Genomic DNA, 18184 nt, shown 5'->3' on the forward strand with positions numbered 1-18184 from the left:
GCAATATGTTTATGTTTTTCAACAGACAGAGAGGGTCCTTAAGAGCTGGCCATATCTATGAAGATTCCAACTTTTTTAGATTTCAGTAAGCTTGATGTAGATTAATGAGCTTTAGATTAGAAAGCTTGAATGATGACTGGGTGTTTGTATATGTAAAAATGTTAGAAGAGGCAAAACCTTGAAAGTAAAAAGGTCGAAGAATTAAGCTATAAGATTCTATCCTTACTAGTTCCAAAGTCAAGTAAGAAAGACGCAAAGATCCTATCTGTTGCTTGCTGACTTAACTGATGTTATTTTAGTTTTAACAAGCTGATATACAAGCATTTAAGTCTAAACTATACATTAAAAAAAAGTTAATGTTTATTTATTTTTGAAGGTGAGACAGAGCATTAGTGGGGGGGAGGGACAGAGAGTGAGTTAGAGACACGGAATCTGAAGCAGGCTCCAGGCTCCAGGCTCCAGGATGCGAGCGGTCAGCACAGAGCCCGACATGGGGCTCAAACTCGCAAGCGGTGAGATCATGACCTGAGCTGAAGTCGGGTTAACCGACTGAGCCACCCAGATGCCCCTAACCATGAATTCTAAATTTAATTGTACTACCTCAAAATTAAACTTAAGTTGAGCTTTCTGTTCTGCAGATTTTTATTGAGAAATACTTCTTCAGTCTTTTTCTCCTCCTCTATTTCATCTTCTCCAAAATTCCATCTTGGAGTCTTTCACTGACTCCGTCTGTCTGAAATTCTCCCTGCCCCCCATATCCTTATATTGCTTTTGGTTTTTGTGCCCCACTAAAGTCTCCACTCTAATGCTTAAGTCACTTTATCCAAGAGGGACCTTCATAGGTACCCCTTCTAAAACAGAATCCCCCAAATTGCTGTCACTTTAGCTTGCACTATCTTTTCTTTATATGCATTTATTTATACCTGATTATACATATATATACATACACACACACATAATTGCCTATTATCTCTATCCTGCCTACAATTTATGAATCTTAGAGCAGGGACATTGTAAATATTACATAGTGGCCTCCTAATAAATACTTATTGAATAAATCCCTGTCCAGGCTTTTGATTCATCCCACTCTTCCAATATTACAGCTTTCTAAATTGCATTACTGACAGTAAGTTTTCCTGTTAAAATATTCCTATTTCATCAAGTTATGTTGTTATTGCCCAACTTTCAAATTCTTCCAAAATGTGGTCCCATACTGCCTTCTATCCTTGTATAGATTTTTATTTACTAAAATAAATCTCCTCTATTCTAACTAAAATTTCCCAGGAGGGACACAAAGATTTCACAGCACCTGATGAGATTCACCATTCAGTTACTGCTGCTAGAACCCATCCTTCAAAGAGCAGCTCTGTCTACAACTCTTCCACGAGTTACTTTTGATAATTCATCTTTCCCCTGCACTTCTTCACTAAAGTCAATATCACAAAATTAAGCTCTTAGATATTGCCTTTAATTGTTCATACTTTTCCATAATTTGTAATACTGTCACCCCTCTTATTCAAACATTTCCTTCAGACAATTTAGTAAAGTGCAGAATTGTGCCACCACACAAGAATTAGCTCTTAATTCCCTCTTCCTTTTTTTCTCAAATTTTCAACTCATTGTCTTAACATTTGCCTTTTAAATCTGCTCATTTTCATGCACTGATACTAGTATTTCCAAGGAGTTTTCATTTGTAATTTACTTTGAAGCTGATTTTTTCTATTCTGTCTCAGTTTGGAAGAAGTTACATACAGAAGCAGTTTTTTTTTTTCCCCTCCCTGGCTATTCTAAAAGTATATGCAACAGCAGTAAGTATGCCAGCTAACCAAGTTCTAAACCCTAAAGTAGAAAGAAGAGTAACCCAAATCAGAAAATTCTCAAAGTGATGGGCTCCGATGTCCTCAGTAAATGTAAAGAAGTTCATTCAAAGCAAGCGCTAGAAATCAGCCAGGCAGGAGGAGTTCTATTCAAAACTTCTAAGGTTAGGAGGAAAGGAATGAAAGCACATGCAGTCATTACATACCCTAGTAAATGCAATGTTGTGATTTCTTGAGTATGGGTAAAATGCTCCAAGTTGCATCCAGCGGGCACAGAGCTCATACTCTGAGTTGTTGAAGAAACCACAGATATCTGCACCAGTCTAAAATATATTGTTACATTTAATATCAATGTTTTTTCTTAAAATTTATAAGTTATGAAGATAAAAGAAATACAGTTACTTACATATGAGATTCCAAAGAGACTAAATTCCATCATACCTAAAAAAAATCAGGAAAAATTTAGAAAGATACTACATCATGTATTTTGATATTTGATGATTTGATTTGTTAAGATGTTCCATTTCTAATAACCTCTAAACTAATGAGACATTTTTCAGATTTTTAATACACCTATCATTTCCTCTTAAAATACTCATGCTGTTATAATGTTAATGATGTAAAAATAAGACACTATGCTTCTTTGTCACTTTCAAGATGGTATATTTAGAGCACAAAATAGGTATAAATACATTATAGCATGAGAATAAAATGGCAGTGTTTCTGTCTCAGTTTGGAAGAAGTTACGGAAGCAGTTTCATTTTTAATATTAATTTTATTTTTTTAATTTTATTTGTTTGTTTATTTATTTATTTTGAGAGAGAGAGAGAGAGACCATGAGAAGGGGAGGGACAGAGAGAGAGAGGGAGGGAGGGAGAGAATCTCAAGCAGGCTCTGCACTGTCAGCGCAGAGCTCAACGTCAGACTCAAAGTTGGGACCTGTGAGATCACGACCTGAGCTGGAACCAAGAGTTGGCCATTTAATCAACTGAGCCACCCAGCCACCACCTTGGTTTCAGTTTTTAAAACTGGGGTGCCTGGGTGCCTCAGGCAGTGAAGCATCCAACTTCGGCTCAGGTCATGATCTCACTGTGAATTCAAGCCTCATGTTGGGCTCTGTGCTGACAGTTCAGAGCCTGGAGCCTGCTTAAGATTATGTGTCTTCCTCTCTCTCTGTCCCTTCCCCACTCATGCTCTTTCTCTAAAAAATAAACATAATACATTAAAAAATAAATAAAAAGCAGTAAGGCTAGTAATTTCGTTCAGAAAGGAGGAAAAGTAGAGCTATAAGCTAGAGGTACAGGAGTGATCTGTTTGGTTGCTATGTAGATGATGATTTAGAAAATAATATAACATAATATAATATAATATAATATAATATAATATAATATAATATAATATAATATAATATAAAAGGCTATCTATGTAATTATTTAACCATAGGCCTCATTATTTGGAAAAAAACAAACAAATAAGAATTATCCTCATTAAATACAATCCTCTGAGATCACTTCAATAAAACAGGATTCATGTGATATCCCAGTTCTTCTTTTAAAGTAGTAACATTATTTCCTTGAATCCTAATATAAACGTAAAGTAATTTTAAGACTAGATCTGAAATGAAAAGTATCAATTTCCCCTTTAAAACGATAATATCTTATTTACCTAACAATTGTCAAAACACTCTTTCAAAATTTGGTTAGAAATGTTTCATTCTTTAGCATCTATGAGTGATTCTTATTCCCTAGAATCTAGAATTTCGACCCATTTCTATTCTTAGCTCCACATGTTATTTTCCCAGCTCCTGCCTTTTTCCTGGGGAACTGAGACCAAAAGGGATGAAATTACTATCTCAAAATAAACTATTTGGATATTATTAGTTTCTAGAAAGCATCCCAGCTCCTACTTTCTGGCACACTACATTTTCATGATGCTATTTGCCATAAAATATGATGTGAAAAGCATGTTTCTGAGAAGGACTTATAAAGTATATAAACTATTACCAGAAAAAGTGAATACTTAACAGAAAACGCAAAGGAGTAATGATAAAGATGGTGACTCACATACCAATGATTGATTTGTCCAAATTGTCCCACTGTGCATAGTTGTCTCCAAGCCAGTGTCCTCCCCATTGTCCACCAGTAGGATATGTTGAACGAGAAATAACAATTCCTCTTTTGCCAGTTGTCTTCTGCAATGCACTAATATAGATGGAGAAGGATCTATGAGTTCTTACATGAGGTATTTTTCAGATATTTCTACTTATGAGCATTTCATTAAAAAGATGTGTTTTTTATGGTGTCTTTGTTATCTCTTATTACAACTAGCTTTATAAGTGAGTCTTCTTTCATTATACTATAAAATTCTCATAGACATAAAGGACATTTTTCTTCCCTTCCAACATTTATCAGACTGACATGCCTAAGTGGCCTTTATTTGTTCAATGAATACAAGTTAAGTCAACTATTGAAGTTATCAAATCAGGTAACTAATTATATCTTAAGTTTTCTGAATGAATTCATTTAATTCTACTTAAATATGTTCTCTTGAATACGCTCTAACTATTGATTGCTCTAACCCTTCTCAATTATAGCTTGTCAACACTTAATCTCCACATTACTCAACAGAGAATCTTTGCTATAGTATTCCCTGTTTTAGAGGGTATATTAAAGGGAGTGAAATTTTGGGTGGTGAAAATAAAAGTAGTTGTTTTATTTCAAGCACAGAATCTATCCAAGCCATATCTCAAGAGAATGAATTTTACAAATTACATTATATTTCTTTTTGTTCTCTCCCCTCCTCAGTCTTGGAACAGTGACTTTAAATGATTTACTATTCATTTTAAAACACATTCTAGTGCTAAAAATAATATAATAATGCATTATTTTACATTATCTGCATCTTTCTCTCTCTCTGTGTGTGATACTATAAGAGCATCTAAGGTAGAAAAAAATATTCTACTATTATTTTATTTGAGAGAGAGTGAGCAAGGAAGAGGCAGCAGAGGGAGAGAGCAAGAGAATCTTAAGCAGATTCCACGTTCAGCCTGCAGCCTGATGAGGAACTGGATCCTACAACCCTGGGATCATGACCTGAGCAAAAATCAAGAGTCTGATGCTCAACCAACTGAGTCACCCAGATGCCCCGAAAAATTTTCCACTATTAATTGGAAGTAAAATGTTTATTTTTATACTGTTTGAAATCAACTGCATATGAATAGAACTATTTCAGGAAAAAAATTCTTCAAATACCTAATTAGGCAGACTTTCCAATCATTTTCTTATTACAGCATGGATCACAGTGTTTGTACTGATGGCTTCATATATAAAGTTTCTTTAATGAGACCCTGAAATTCTTGATGTTAAAGATAATGTCTTAATCTTCTTTGTACTTTTTACACCTAATACAGTCTTAGCATATAATAGTAACTCAAGAAGTTTTTGGATTAATGAATTTCTCCAATCAAAGTTACAGAAAACTGAAAGTGTTTTCAATGGACATGTGATACATTGAACTATCTGTTAATAATAAACACCATATTGTATTTGCTAACTTAAAATTTCCTACTTGTATGTATGTCCATCTTTAAACAGATCAATAAGAAAATCATCTTCAGTGCTTAATATTCTATAATAAATATAAAGGATCAAGTCTATTTAGGTACATTAATATACTTAACATACATTACATATATTTGCTGACATTTCACAAGAAATGACTGATTACTGGGACACCTGGGTGGCTCAGTCAGTTAAGCAACTGACTCCTGATTTTGGCTCAGGTCATGATCTCATGGTTCTTGAGTTAAAAAAATTTTTTTTTTCAACATTTATTTATTTTTGGGACAGAGAGAGACAGAGCATGAACGGGGGAGGGGCAGAGAGAGAGGGAGACACAGAATTGGAAACAGGCTCCAGGCTCTGAGCCATCAGCCCAGAGCCTGACGCGGGGCTCAAACTCACGGACCACAACATCGTGACCTGGCTGAAGTCGGACGCTTAACCGACTGCGCCACCCAGGCACCCCTCATGGTTCTTGAGTTTAACCCTGTGTCAGGCTCTGTGCTGACAATGTGGAGACTGCCTGGGTTGGGATTCTCCATCTCTCTCTCTCTCTCTCTCTCTGTCTCTCTCTCTCGCTCTCTCTCTGCCCCTCCCCCGTGGGCTCTCTCTCAAAATACATAAACTTAAAAAAAAGAATGATTATTGATGTAGAGAATAAAATATCATATGATCAATCTAAAAATATATGTGAAACATAGATTCTAATTTTAATTAATTTGAAAACAAAATTGATTTCATTTAACTAATAAAAAAATTATCTAAAGGGATAGAACTGTCCCCAATTTTTAACATTCAAGAAATATATATTCTTTCTTTTTTTTTTTTTAATTTTTTTTTTCAACGTTTATTTATTTTTGGGACAGAGAGAGACAGAGCATGAACAGGGGAGGGGCAGAGAGAGAGGGAGACACAGAATCGGAAACAGGCTCCAGGCTCCGAGCCATCAGCCCAGAGCCTGACGCGGGGCTCGAACTCCCGGACCGCGAGATCGTGACCTGGCTGAAGTCGGACGCTTAACCGACTGTGCCACCCAGGCGCCCCAAGAAATATATATTCTTAAAGAATTTTTTTTCTGCTGTATGTCTTACTTTTGCAAAAATTATTTACTTAGGCTTTAAATCAATAACTGAACATATGCCTTATTAGATATCTGACTGAGAAAAATTCTGCATTAGGTATTTTTATAATAATTTTCTCCTAAGAAAGAGTTAACTTCTTACATTAGAAGAATCTTCTCTGTAACCCTTCAATGAATCAAGAACAAAACTTTGGGAAATACTTGCTGCCACTAAATATATAATTTAAAATCCCATCACTATAAATATTTTCCAAATATTTTTGACATGTTCTAACTTTAAAAATGGTTTAGTCATAATGAATTTAGCTCAATTTTAAGAAACACTTTTCACCTGTAGGACAGTTTGTCCTTTGTTACCACTTGATTCTGAAAAATTTAGCTAATACAAAGGATTGCAATGTTGTGTTATGGAAGTATTTTTATTGTATGTTTTTAGTCACCTACATGAGCACTTTTTTGAAAAGGATTTAAAAACTTCTAAATTTATCTTAAGTTACTGGGAAAAAATCTTTCTTAAAAAATGAGTATTAGTATTTATATTATATTATTACATTATATTACATTACATTATATTATATTGTATAGAATATATAACTAAGCCTTCTTAAAAATGATTTTTAATATATATTATATACAATATATGTATGGATATATACATATATTGTATATATGTATATATATATCTTAAATATTAAATATTTTAAATATCTTAAAAATGATTTTTAATATATATTATATACAATATATGTATGGATATATACATATCCATATATGTATATGTATATCCATACATATATTGTATATACATGTAATTTTAATTTTAAATATTTAATTTAATTTTAAATATCTTAAAAATGATTTTTAATATATATTATATACAATATATGTATGGATATATGTATATGTATATCCATACATATATTGTATATACATGTAATATATATGATATATATTACAAAAGTGGATAATGTGAAAGGAAAATATTAAATTGAAACTTTTAAATATATTTTAAATCTTCAAAATGAATATATTTATTTTCACCATGGGTACTAAAGATAATAATTTGAAATTATTCAATTGGCTATTGTTTTTAATTACTGATGAAATCAATTGATAACTATACTCCAGATACTTCTGTCTCTGGGTGGCATTAAATTATTTTAGAATATTGACCAGTGTTGCTTAGAGTAAATAAAGTTATTGCAGGAGTATTTTTCTCAATATTTATTTAAACAAATTCATTGAAAACTAAAGATATTTCATTGAATTACTTTTTAGAAAGCAAATAATTCAGTATTATATATTTAATATCCATTAGAAATAGTAATGTACCCATTTCTGAAATATTTCCATTGTTTTTGAGTGTATAATAAAATTTAAATTTGAAATTTCCGTAATTGAGAAGATAATGTGAAGGGCTAAACCATGGAAATAGCTTTATGGATTCAGATCTCAATTTTTTTTTAAAGTTTATTTATTTACTTTGAGAGGGAGAGAGCCTGCATGAGTTGGGGAGGGGCAGAGAGAGAGAATTCCAAGCAGGCTCCACACTGTCAGTGAGCCTTGGGGCTTGAACCATGAGATCTGGTATCGTGACCCAAGCTGAAATTAAGAGCTCAGACTACTGAGCCACCCAGGTGCCCCAGATCTCAATTTTTTAAATAAGCATTGATACCAGCTACATCAATGTTCAGCTCAGCCATCTTAATCAGAAATTAATGTCTAAGAGACATATGTCCAGTATCTATTCCAATGACTAATAGCTAATTAACAGAAACTTACAGTTGTAAACAAGAAAATGTCAAAATTATTGGAAGGGCGAGCTATATTGTGTTTGTTTTTATCTACCAACCTTATTTTTTGTTAAAAAAAAATTTACAAGAGGCCACTTCCTATAGTACATAATCCTCCCAAAAAAGCACCTTTATTTTTCCAGTTAGATACATTAAACATAGAAAGAAGTAGAATATGATGTTTTAATTTGCCATTTAACCCAGTCTATAGAAATACCTAAAAAAATAACTTGCAATTATTGATTTTTACTCCATTCTAAATTATGATTACAAAAATCTGTGGCATTTATTTAAAAATTGTATCTTTAACACCACCTGAATTTCCAAAAGGAGACAGAAGATTTTGATTTTTCTGTATCCTTTCTAATGAAAAAACAATGTAGTAATCTCTAAAATCATTCCAGGTATTTATTGAAGTTGAAAATATGAAATATATAGTCATATAATCATTGAATAATTCTCTCAAATTCGAACACACACTTTGAGGTAGTTTTTAAAGTGTATTTATTTATACATTTGAAGCACAGCCTTTGCTTGTTTCAGTGCAAGATTGAATTTTATTTTTTTTCAACGTTTATTTATTTTTTTTGGGACAGAGAGAGACAGAGCATGAACGGGGGAGGGGCAGAGAGAGAGGGAGACACAGAATGAGAAACAGGCTCCAGGCTCCAAGCCATCAGCCCAGAGCCTGACGCGGGGCTCGAACTCACGGACCGCGAGATCGTGACCTGGCTGAAGTCGGACGCTTAACCGACTGCGCCACCCAGGCGCCCCAACAAGATTGAATTTTAAATAATAAGAGAGATCTATTGAAGACTGAAAGTTTTTGTATGGCATTTACATATGAAACTTTTCATTTGCAACTGGTAGCCAAGGTCCTTCCTCTAAAACCATTTACAATTTCTCAAGCTGATTATTTATCTTCTGTTTCTGAATCCCCTCATTGTATTCTTTCCTTGCTTTGCTTGTTTGTGACATGTTTAGTGAAGAGCACAGTAGCAAGAACTAGTTGAATGTCAAATGTGTACCGTTTTTGAAAGACACAAAATGAATCAAAAAAGGAAACAATAAAATGCTACAGTCTGGATAACATAAAGAAACATATTATGTTTTTAATCCTTTCACTCTCCTCCAATGGTAAATAAAAAGTCTTTACTATCCGTCCTTTGCTTCAGTGTAAATATAATTTACTTATAGCATCCTTTTACATTTGTCAAGGTCTTTAAAAATTTGACTATATTTAATCTCTAAAATTTCTGAAGGAAAGTTCAATATTTTTTTCTAATATTACTGCAAAAAATAAATATTAAGAAAGTATCTAAAACATATGAAAAGACTATGGGTATGTGTAAACTGAGCTATTTAACTCAACATTTAAAATTCATTAATCTGCTTAATTTAAATAACAAATGAAACACTTACTGAAAATTTTATGAACTAACACTTTAAAGAAATGTATAATGTCTTTATTTTTTATTTTTTTTTTTTAACATTTATTTATTATTGAGAGACAGAGAGACACAGAGCATGAGCAGGGGAGGGGTAGAGAGAGGGGGAGACATAGAATCTGAAGTAGGCTCCAGGCTCTGAGCTGTCAGCACAGAGCCTGACGCAGGGCTCGAACTCACAAACTGCGAGATCATGGCCTGAGCCAAAGTCGGTCGGTCACTCAACCGACTGAGCCACCCAGGCGCCCCAAGAAATGTATAATGTCTTTAAATCACAAAATGTTCTTTGGAAGATTGTATTGATCGCTTCCTCATAATGTTTGCTATTTAAGAGTAAAATGTACTTTCAATATCCCTAATTACCTTTGAATATCAACTATTTAAAAATTTACCTGCATGTCTCTAAATTTACTAAGCATCTTCCAGTGTGTTAGGAACCATAAAAGGTGTTCCCAAGTTCAATTCACTACCTCAGTGAATAATTTTTTTTTCAATTTCCTTTAAACTACATAGTTTGATCTCAAAATGTGTAAGTTTTGCCAACAGGATTATCAGTGAATTCTCAATATTTTTGTTCTTTTTAATATCTTTATGATAAAATGAGGTCAGCTGAAGATTAAAAAGTGAGGATAAATGTGCTCCAAAATTATGTTCCAGTAAGGTTAATCTAAAGAAGCATTTGTTCCAATAAAAAAGCATCGTAGGGGCTCCTGGGTGGCTCAGTCAGTTAAGTGTCTGACTTTGGGTCAGGTCATGATTTCACAGCTCATAAGTTCGGGCCCCACATCAGGCTCTGTGCTGACAGCTCAGAGCCTGGAGTCTGCTTGGGACTCTGTGTCTCCCTCTCTCTCTGCCTCTCCTCCACTCACAGTCTGTCTCTCTCTCTGTCTCTCCAAAAATGAATAAAAACATTAAAAAAATTTTTAAAAAAGCATTGTAAAGACCAATTTGTTTACTCTTAAAAATGGCATTTCCTAGTCTTTCTACATGATTTTAGTGTCACTACATTGGAATTTGGTGAACAAATATGTGGTAATTCATTCATGTAATAATATCTTAAATAATTCACCTCTACCAGGTTGAAAAAGTTTGGTGCTACAAATAAGATAAGCATGTTTCACTAAGTGAAGAAATATTACTCATACTCTTTACTCCAAAATGCTTTTCAATGTGTTTTACCAACTACAGTTATATACTAGAGCTGTGTTTTTCAAATCTAGATGCACATTGGTACTACCTGGAAAAATTCTTTAAAATTCAGATCTTAAGGGACACCTGGGTGTCTCAGTCAGTGGAGTGTCTGACTTCAGCTCAGGTCATGGTTTGTGAGTTTGAGCCCCACATCCGGTTCTGTGTTGACAGCTCAGAGCCTGGAGCATGCTTCAGATTCTGTGTCTCCCTCTCTCTCTGCCCCTCCCCTGCTCATGCTCTGTCTATCTCACTCTCAAAAATAAATAAACATTATTTTTTTTTTTAATTCAGCTCTTAGGCTGTAGTACAAACCAATTAAATCAATACATTTATTAAAAATCTCCAGGTGATATACTGTGTAATTAAGAGCCAGTGACCTAAAACTGCACTGTGTAGTATGGTGCACATTAGCCACATGGGACTAATTTAAATTTAAATTATTAAAACTAAATAAAACTTAAAATTCCTTTCCTGAGTCACAGTAGCCATATTGTTCAACAGCCATATATGGCTAGCATATACCATTTTGGACAACTCAGAATTATAAAACATTTCTATCATTACAAAAAGTCTTATTGCACAGTGCTAATAAAGACTTGATATTCAAAGGATGGTTTGTGTTCCATTATCACCGGCCTCACATAAAAGTTGGTTTAATGTGGACATTAAATAAAGTTCACTTATACATATTCTAATTTGGTAATATTGGACTTAACTGATTTACCCTTATTTATTTATTTATTTATTTATTTATTTATTTATTTATTTTTAATGTTTATCTTTATTTTTGAGACAGAAAGGGACAGAGCATGAGCGGGGGAGAGGCAGAGAGAGAGGGAGACACAGACTCCGAAGCAGGCTCCAGGCTCTGAGCTGTCAGCGCAGAGCCCGACACCGGGCTCGAACTCGTCAACTGTGAGCTCCTGACCCGAGCAGAAGTCGGACGCTCAACCGACTGAGCCACCCAGGTGCCCCATGATTTACCCTATCTTTAATGCCTTAATTAATGACATCAAACTATACATTGTTTACTCATTTATACATTCACAACTATTTATTGCATACCAATTATTTGTTAGGCACTGCCACTATGAGCTAGGAAAGATAAAAATAACATTGTTCAGGATACCTTTTGGAATAGGATGAAAATTTAAAGCAATGATAAATGATACATTTGAAGAGAGAAAGAGAGAGACAGAGAGACAGAGAGAGACACACATAATAATTCTTTTTTTAAAATTTCTTTTAATGTTTATTTTTGAGAGAGAGAGAGAGAGAGAGGCCCCCTGAGCATGAGTCCGGGGGGGGTGGGCAGAGAGAGAGGAGACACAGAATCGGAAGCAGGCTCCAGGTTCTGAGCTGTCAGCACAGAGCCCAATGATGGGCTCAAACCCACATTGGGAGATCATGACCTGAGCCAAAGTCTGATGCCCAACCAACTGAGCCACCCAGGTGCCCTGAGACACATAATAATTCTAAGTGTCATAAAGGACCAAGTAAGTTACAGAGAACATTGGGTAAGAAATTGCTACCAGAAAAGGTCAGCAGGGAAGAACTCTGAAAGTAGGGAACATTAATCTAAAAGATAATAAAGAGTCAAAAAAGATAATTATGAACACCACTTACTCATAAGTAGGTTTCATTTGTGACCATCCATATAGATTGTGAACATCATAATGCAAAACGGATGATCCATCACTAAGAATCTGTTCAGTTTCCATACACATAGTTCTGAAATGTAATCCATTTGTTCTTTTTGTGATTTCTGGGGAGAACCAATGGGAAAATATTAATATATTATAAATTACCCTATATTTGAATGTCTAAATAATAACTATATATTCTTTTGGCAAAAATATTAACCATTGTTTTAAAATAATATTGTTTTCTAATCATTTGTACACTTTGTCTCTGCTAATTAAAGTGAAAAATAATCTGTGATTATAGCTGCACTTATACCTGTAACTGAAAAAATCTGTGAAAAAATTTACTGTATTCAGCAACACAAATATTAAGAATTAACATGAATTAATAAAACCCTGAAAGATAAGCATACTCCTAAATGCCTACAATATTTTATGCACTCAGATTATATTGATTAAATAGATTTTGATAAAAAATCCATTCAGTAACATGAAGCCCTGGGGTTAAGAACCAGGCAATGCAATAACAACATTATTCTTTGACACACTTTTTCTCAGCTAATGATGCATTTTTTCAGAGTTTTGCCATCACTTTAGATATCAAAAGTTTATGAGGTTTACTGACTACATAAGAGTATGAGGATGAATACTGAGCAACTGGATCCTTGTCTCCTGGGTCAGGGACAACCAAAGAAGTACTGTTAGTATTGTTTCATTTTTTCCTAATAAAGAAAAATTTAGAAATAAGTCTTTTAAAAGTGTTTTTTTTTTTTAATCTTGAGGAATACTGACAATTTTCAAATCTGGGAAGGTTCTTAAGAAAATCAAAGTAACAATTTCAAACATGCATAAGAATATGTACATATAAATAAAATATGTTCCTTGATTTTTCTTTTCAAAATAATGTTAAATAGTATTGGGAATGGGTTGAGGTGTGATGTGAGTCAATGTGTAGATGGGTAGTGTGAATTGGGAATGTGAATCCAGTTCCCTACATCATAAAGTATATAAACCCGATTAATAAATAGCAATAACATCAAAAGTGTAGCAACAAAATTGTACCTGGGACATAAGGTGGATAATTTAACTCTTTATTTCTGCATTGATTAGTAACTGTTCCGTGTACAAAACTGGATGGTTCATTCATATCCTAAAAAAAGAGATAAAAGTAAACAAAAAATAAAGTAGAGCATATATTCTTAAAGGAACTAATTCAGAAAACCAATAAATTAAAGCAGCATATTTGAGTAACGGCACATTTACCGTTCTAAAGCAAAAATATAAGACATCTCAATACTAAAGAGTTAGTTTAGCTCAGTGTTTCTTTTTTACATTTCATGACTCCTTTGTAAAACATAAAATGGCCTACTCTTCTCTGTACATATAATACACATAAAAAAGTGAATTGTTTTCTAGACATAAAATTATAGTAGTGTATATTCTCCCATGTCCTCTCCTCTCCTGCCCCAGTGCCTTCTATCGCTTTTGAAAAACAAAACAAAACAAAACAAAACAAAACAAAACAAAACAAAACAATGGTTTGTGGCTTTAAAACCACAGAGTATAGTTTATGCACACAGGAACGTTATTTGTTTGTTTGTTTGTTTGTTTATTTATTTATTTATGTTTCAAGTATAGAATTTAGTGATTCGTGACTTACATACGACACCCAGTGCTCATCACAAACAGTGCCCTTCCTATAACCCATCACCTATCACCTATCCCCTAGCCGGCCTCCTCTTCAACAACTCTCCATTTGTTCTCATAGTTAAGAGTATATTTCATTGTTTTCTTCTCTCTCAATCTTTTCCCCACTATGTTCAATTAGATGGAGTTTTATGTACAGTGATATAGGTGTTTTGCATATTATTTCTGCTCTAGTCTTTATTATTTTTCTTCTGGTGGCCTTCGGCTTCATTTGTTCTTCTTTTTCTAGTTCCTTCAGGTGTAAGGTTAGGCCATTTTTATGATTTTTCTTGCTTCTTGAGGTAGGCATTTATTGCTATATTCTTCCTTCTTATGACCATTTTTGCTGCACCCCAAAGGTTTTGGACTGTCATGTTTTCATTTTCATTTGTTTCCATGTTTTTTTTAAATTTCTTATTTAATTTCCTGGTTGGTCCATTCGTTATTTAGTTGGATGTTCTTTATCCTCCATGTACTTGTGGTCTTTCCAAATTTTTTCTTGTGGTTAACTTCAGGTTTCTTAGCGTTGTGGTCTAAAAATATGCAGGGTACAATCTCTATCTTTTTGTACTCGTTGAGGCCTGATTTGTAACCTACTATGTGATCTATTCTGGAGAATGTTCCATGGATACTCAAAAAGAATGTGTATTTTGCTGATTTAGGATGAAAAGTTCTGAATGTATCTGTTAAGTTCATCTGGTACAGTGTGTCATTAAAAGCCATTGTTCCCTTTTAGATTTGCTGCTTAGATGATCTGTCCATTGTTGTTAGTGGGGTATTAAAGTCCCCTACTATTACTGTATTGTTATCAATGAGTTTCCTCATGTTTGTTATTAATTGATTTACATATTAGGATACTTCAAGATGGGGGCATAAATATTTAAAATTGTTAGATTTTCTTGATGGATAGACCACTTTATTATGATATGGTGCCCTTCTTCATCTCTTTTTACAGTCTTTGTTTTAAAATCTAGTTTGTCTGATGTAAGTATGGTTACTCTGGCTTTCTTTTAACATCCATTAGTATGTTAGATGGTTCTCCATCCCTTCACTTTCAATCTTCAGGTGTTTTTAGGTCTAAACTTAATCTCTTGTAGGCAGCAATATAGATGGGTCTTGGTTTTGTGTCCATTCTGATACCCTATGTCTTTTCATTGGAATATTTAGTCCATTTATATTCAGAGTGATTATTGATAGACATGAATTTAGTGCCATTGCATTACCTGTAAAGTTGTTGTTTCTGGAGATTTCTCTGTTCCTCTTTAGTCTTTGTGCTTTTGGTCTTTCTTTCCCATTCAGTATCCTTTAATATTTCTTTAAGGGCTTGTTTAGTGGTCACCAACTCCTTTAGTTTTTGTTTTTTCCTGGGAAACTCTCTCTTTCCTCCTATTCTGAATGATAGCCTTGCTGGATAGAGTATTCTTGGTTGCATATTTTTTTTTCATTATGTATAGTAAATATATCATGCCAATCTCTTCTGGCCTGCCTATTTTCTGTGGAGATATCTGCTAACCTTATTTGTCTTCCCTTTAAGTTAGGGACTTCTTTTGTCTTGCTGCTTTTAGTATTTTTTTTTCTTATCTCTATATTTTGTAAATTTAACTACAATGTGTCTGAATCGAGTAATAATTTTGTTGAATCACTACACAATAAATTAAAACAATAACAACTTAAAATATAAATTGCTCAAAGTTTACTTACAATCCACAAGCCATCAAACTTCATCTGGTTATTGTAGAAATCTATAATTTCCTTTGCCCACCACTCTGCTGTGGAATTCCTGAAAAAATCTGGAAAAGCTACATGAGCTCTGGAAACCTGTAAAAACAAAATTCAGGCCTATATGTAGGAAGTCAAAAGAGAGACCATGAGTGTCTAAGTCCAACATTTATCTGTCTGATTCACAAGTTGTGCACAAATGATAATGAAGGCAACCTGATCCTAACTTTAATTACATTAACATATATTATTTCCCTCTACCACCCCAACAACAAAGAGTAAAAGAGAGAGAGAGAGATACATGGAGTGAGAAGGGAATAGCACTGGGGTCCTTATGGGGTCCTTTTTTTGAACTGTCAAAAAAAAAGTTCACAACATAGAAATATATTTTCAGTGTTTCTTACAGTTTTAGGAAATTTTTTCTTTGTGTCCTTAGAGACCTATACTGCATATTTACTTTTTTGGAGCATGATAGGTAAGAAAAAGGCTTTTGTTTAGCCCGTTTATCTGATAAAATTTTGTTTACCCAGATTTCTGTCCTTCTAGGACCAGTAATATATAGCTTCACTACCCCAACTGTTTGTCTTTCTCTCTCATATCTAATCGTTCCGACCTAACCAGAAAAGAGGTGATTTACTCCTTTCCCTACCAAGAACATTCCCTACTTGTCAGCCTACCCATATAAATTCCGAGGTCAAAGTCTGTGCTAGCTGAGGACTGACCTTCTGCAAGTAAACCAATTTCCTGAAAAACATGGCATCACCTGCATGCTTTCCTGCCACACTTTAATAGTATGTAGTAACTGCCAGGATAGTCTTCTCTATGAATAGGGTATGGGATGGCACTGTGCATAGAGAAAATGCAAAGGGTAGGGAATATAAGGATTTATAAAACACACATATATATCATAGATACTTTTAGGACTGAAGGGAAATTCATTATATCATTATGATCAATAATTACTTTTACTCATAAGGAAAGAAGGCTCAGTAGGTATAGTCAACAAATATTTTTTATGTTAGGTCCCTAGAGTATAATGAAAAATAAGTAAGAAATTAATGTCATGTTTTGTTTAAGATCTATTTTGCTCTTTCCACAATTTATTCATTTTTCTGTTTGCTTTATTCTTTTAGGTGGCTGCTTTCATTCTTTTAATGCAAATCATTAATTACATATAGAAATTTCATCGGTTATATGTGATCCAAGATTCTCTGTACTTTTTGTGTTAGATTATGCCAGTGATTATACATAAACCGTTGTAAATTGAAGGGATTCCTACCCCCCAAATCTATATATAGAAGCCATGCCTTCCTATCTACTGTTGCTAATATTACCCAAGGTAATACCTGCAATTGAGACTCTGATTTTTTTCCTAAAGAATATTGTTTAGTAATTCTTTGGCTCAACTCTAGAAATAATCTGGTAAGTTTTAATGTAAGAATCCTCCTCTAATTTTTCACACATGAACTTGTATGACTTAATGATTATAATTTAGCCTACCTAAAATATTGACTGCTCTTAGTGTCACTGATTTTTTCCTGTTGCCTTGATATGGTTTATTTCATTTATTTCTGCTCTAATTTGTTATTATTTACTTTCTTCTGCTAGTTTTAGGCTTAATTTGTTCTCTTCATAGTTCCTGGAGGTATAAAATTAGGTTATTTATTTGATATCCTTCTTCTTTTATAATGTTGGTGTTTATCATTATAAACATCTCTCTTAGTACTATTTTTGCTGCATCCCATAAGTTTTAGTGTGTTGGATATTCATTTTTGTTTGCCTCAAAATATTTTCTAATTTCTCTTTTGATTTCTTCTTTGACCCACTCATTATTCAAAAGTGTGTTGTTCAATTTGCACATATTTGTGAATTTTCTAATTTTCCTTTTGATATTGATTTTAGTTTCATTTCACCGTGGCCAAAAAACAAACTTGTTATGATTTCAACAGTTTTAAATTTGTTAAGATTTGTTTTGCAATTTAACATGGGATATATCCTGGCCAACATTCTATGTGCTACTGGATAGAATGTTCTGCTACAGTTGGGTAGAAGGTTCCGTAAGTGTCTGTTAAGTCCATATGGTCTATATATAGTGTTGTTTTTAAGCTCACTGTTTCTTTGTTGATTTTCTGTCTGCTTGTTCTATCCATTATTGAAGGAGAAGTATTAAAGTCTCCTACTGTTATTGTATTACTGTGTACTTTTCCCTCAGTTCTGTCAATGTTGGTTTACATAGTCATCTGCTC

General features: G+C 33.6%; 1 protein-coding gene across 2 annotated transcripts in view; it reads right to left on the reverse strand.

Moving 5' to 3' along the window:
* The window catches only part of SI (sucrase-isomaltase), a 159608-nt gene that overhangs the window by 13059 nt on the left and 128365 nt on the right, over positions 1-18184 (reverse strand). For both annotated transcript variants that reach the window (XM_086674659.1, XM_086674658.1), the window contains 6 exons: positions 15921-16037; positions 13596-13683; positions 12517-12655; positions 3885-4018; positions 2224-2258; positions 2024-2140 (listed from right to left, as the gene is read on the reverse strand). In XM_086674659.1, the coding sequence (XP_086530785.1) occupies positions 2024-2140; positions 2224-2258; positions 3885-4018; positions 12517-12655; positions 13596-13683; positions 15921-16037 (630 nt within the window). The remainder of the gene's footprint in view (positions 1-2023; positions 2141-2223; positions 2259-3884; positions 4019-12516; positions 12656-13595; positions 13684-15920; positions 16038-18184) is intronic.

Source organism: Puma concolor, chromosome C2 (assembly GCF_028749965.1).
Source record: "Puma concolor isolate L17-30 chromosome C2, mPumCon1.1.hap2, whole genome shotgun sequence".
Taxonomy (NCBI): domain Eukaryota; kingdom Metazoa; phylum Chordata; class Mammalia; order Carnivora; family Felidae; genus Puma; species Puma concolor.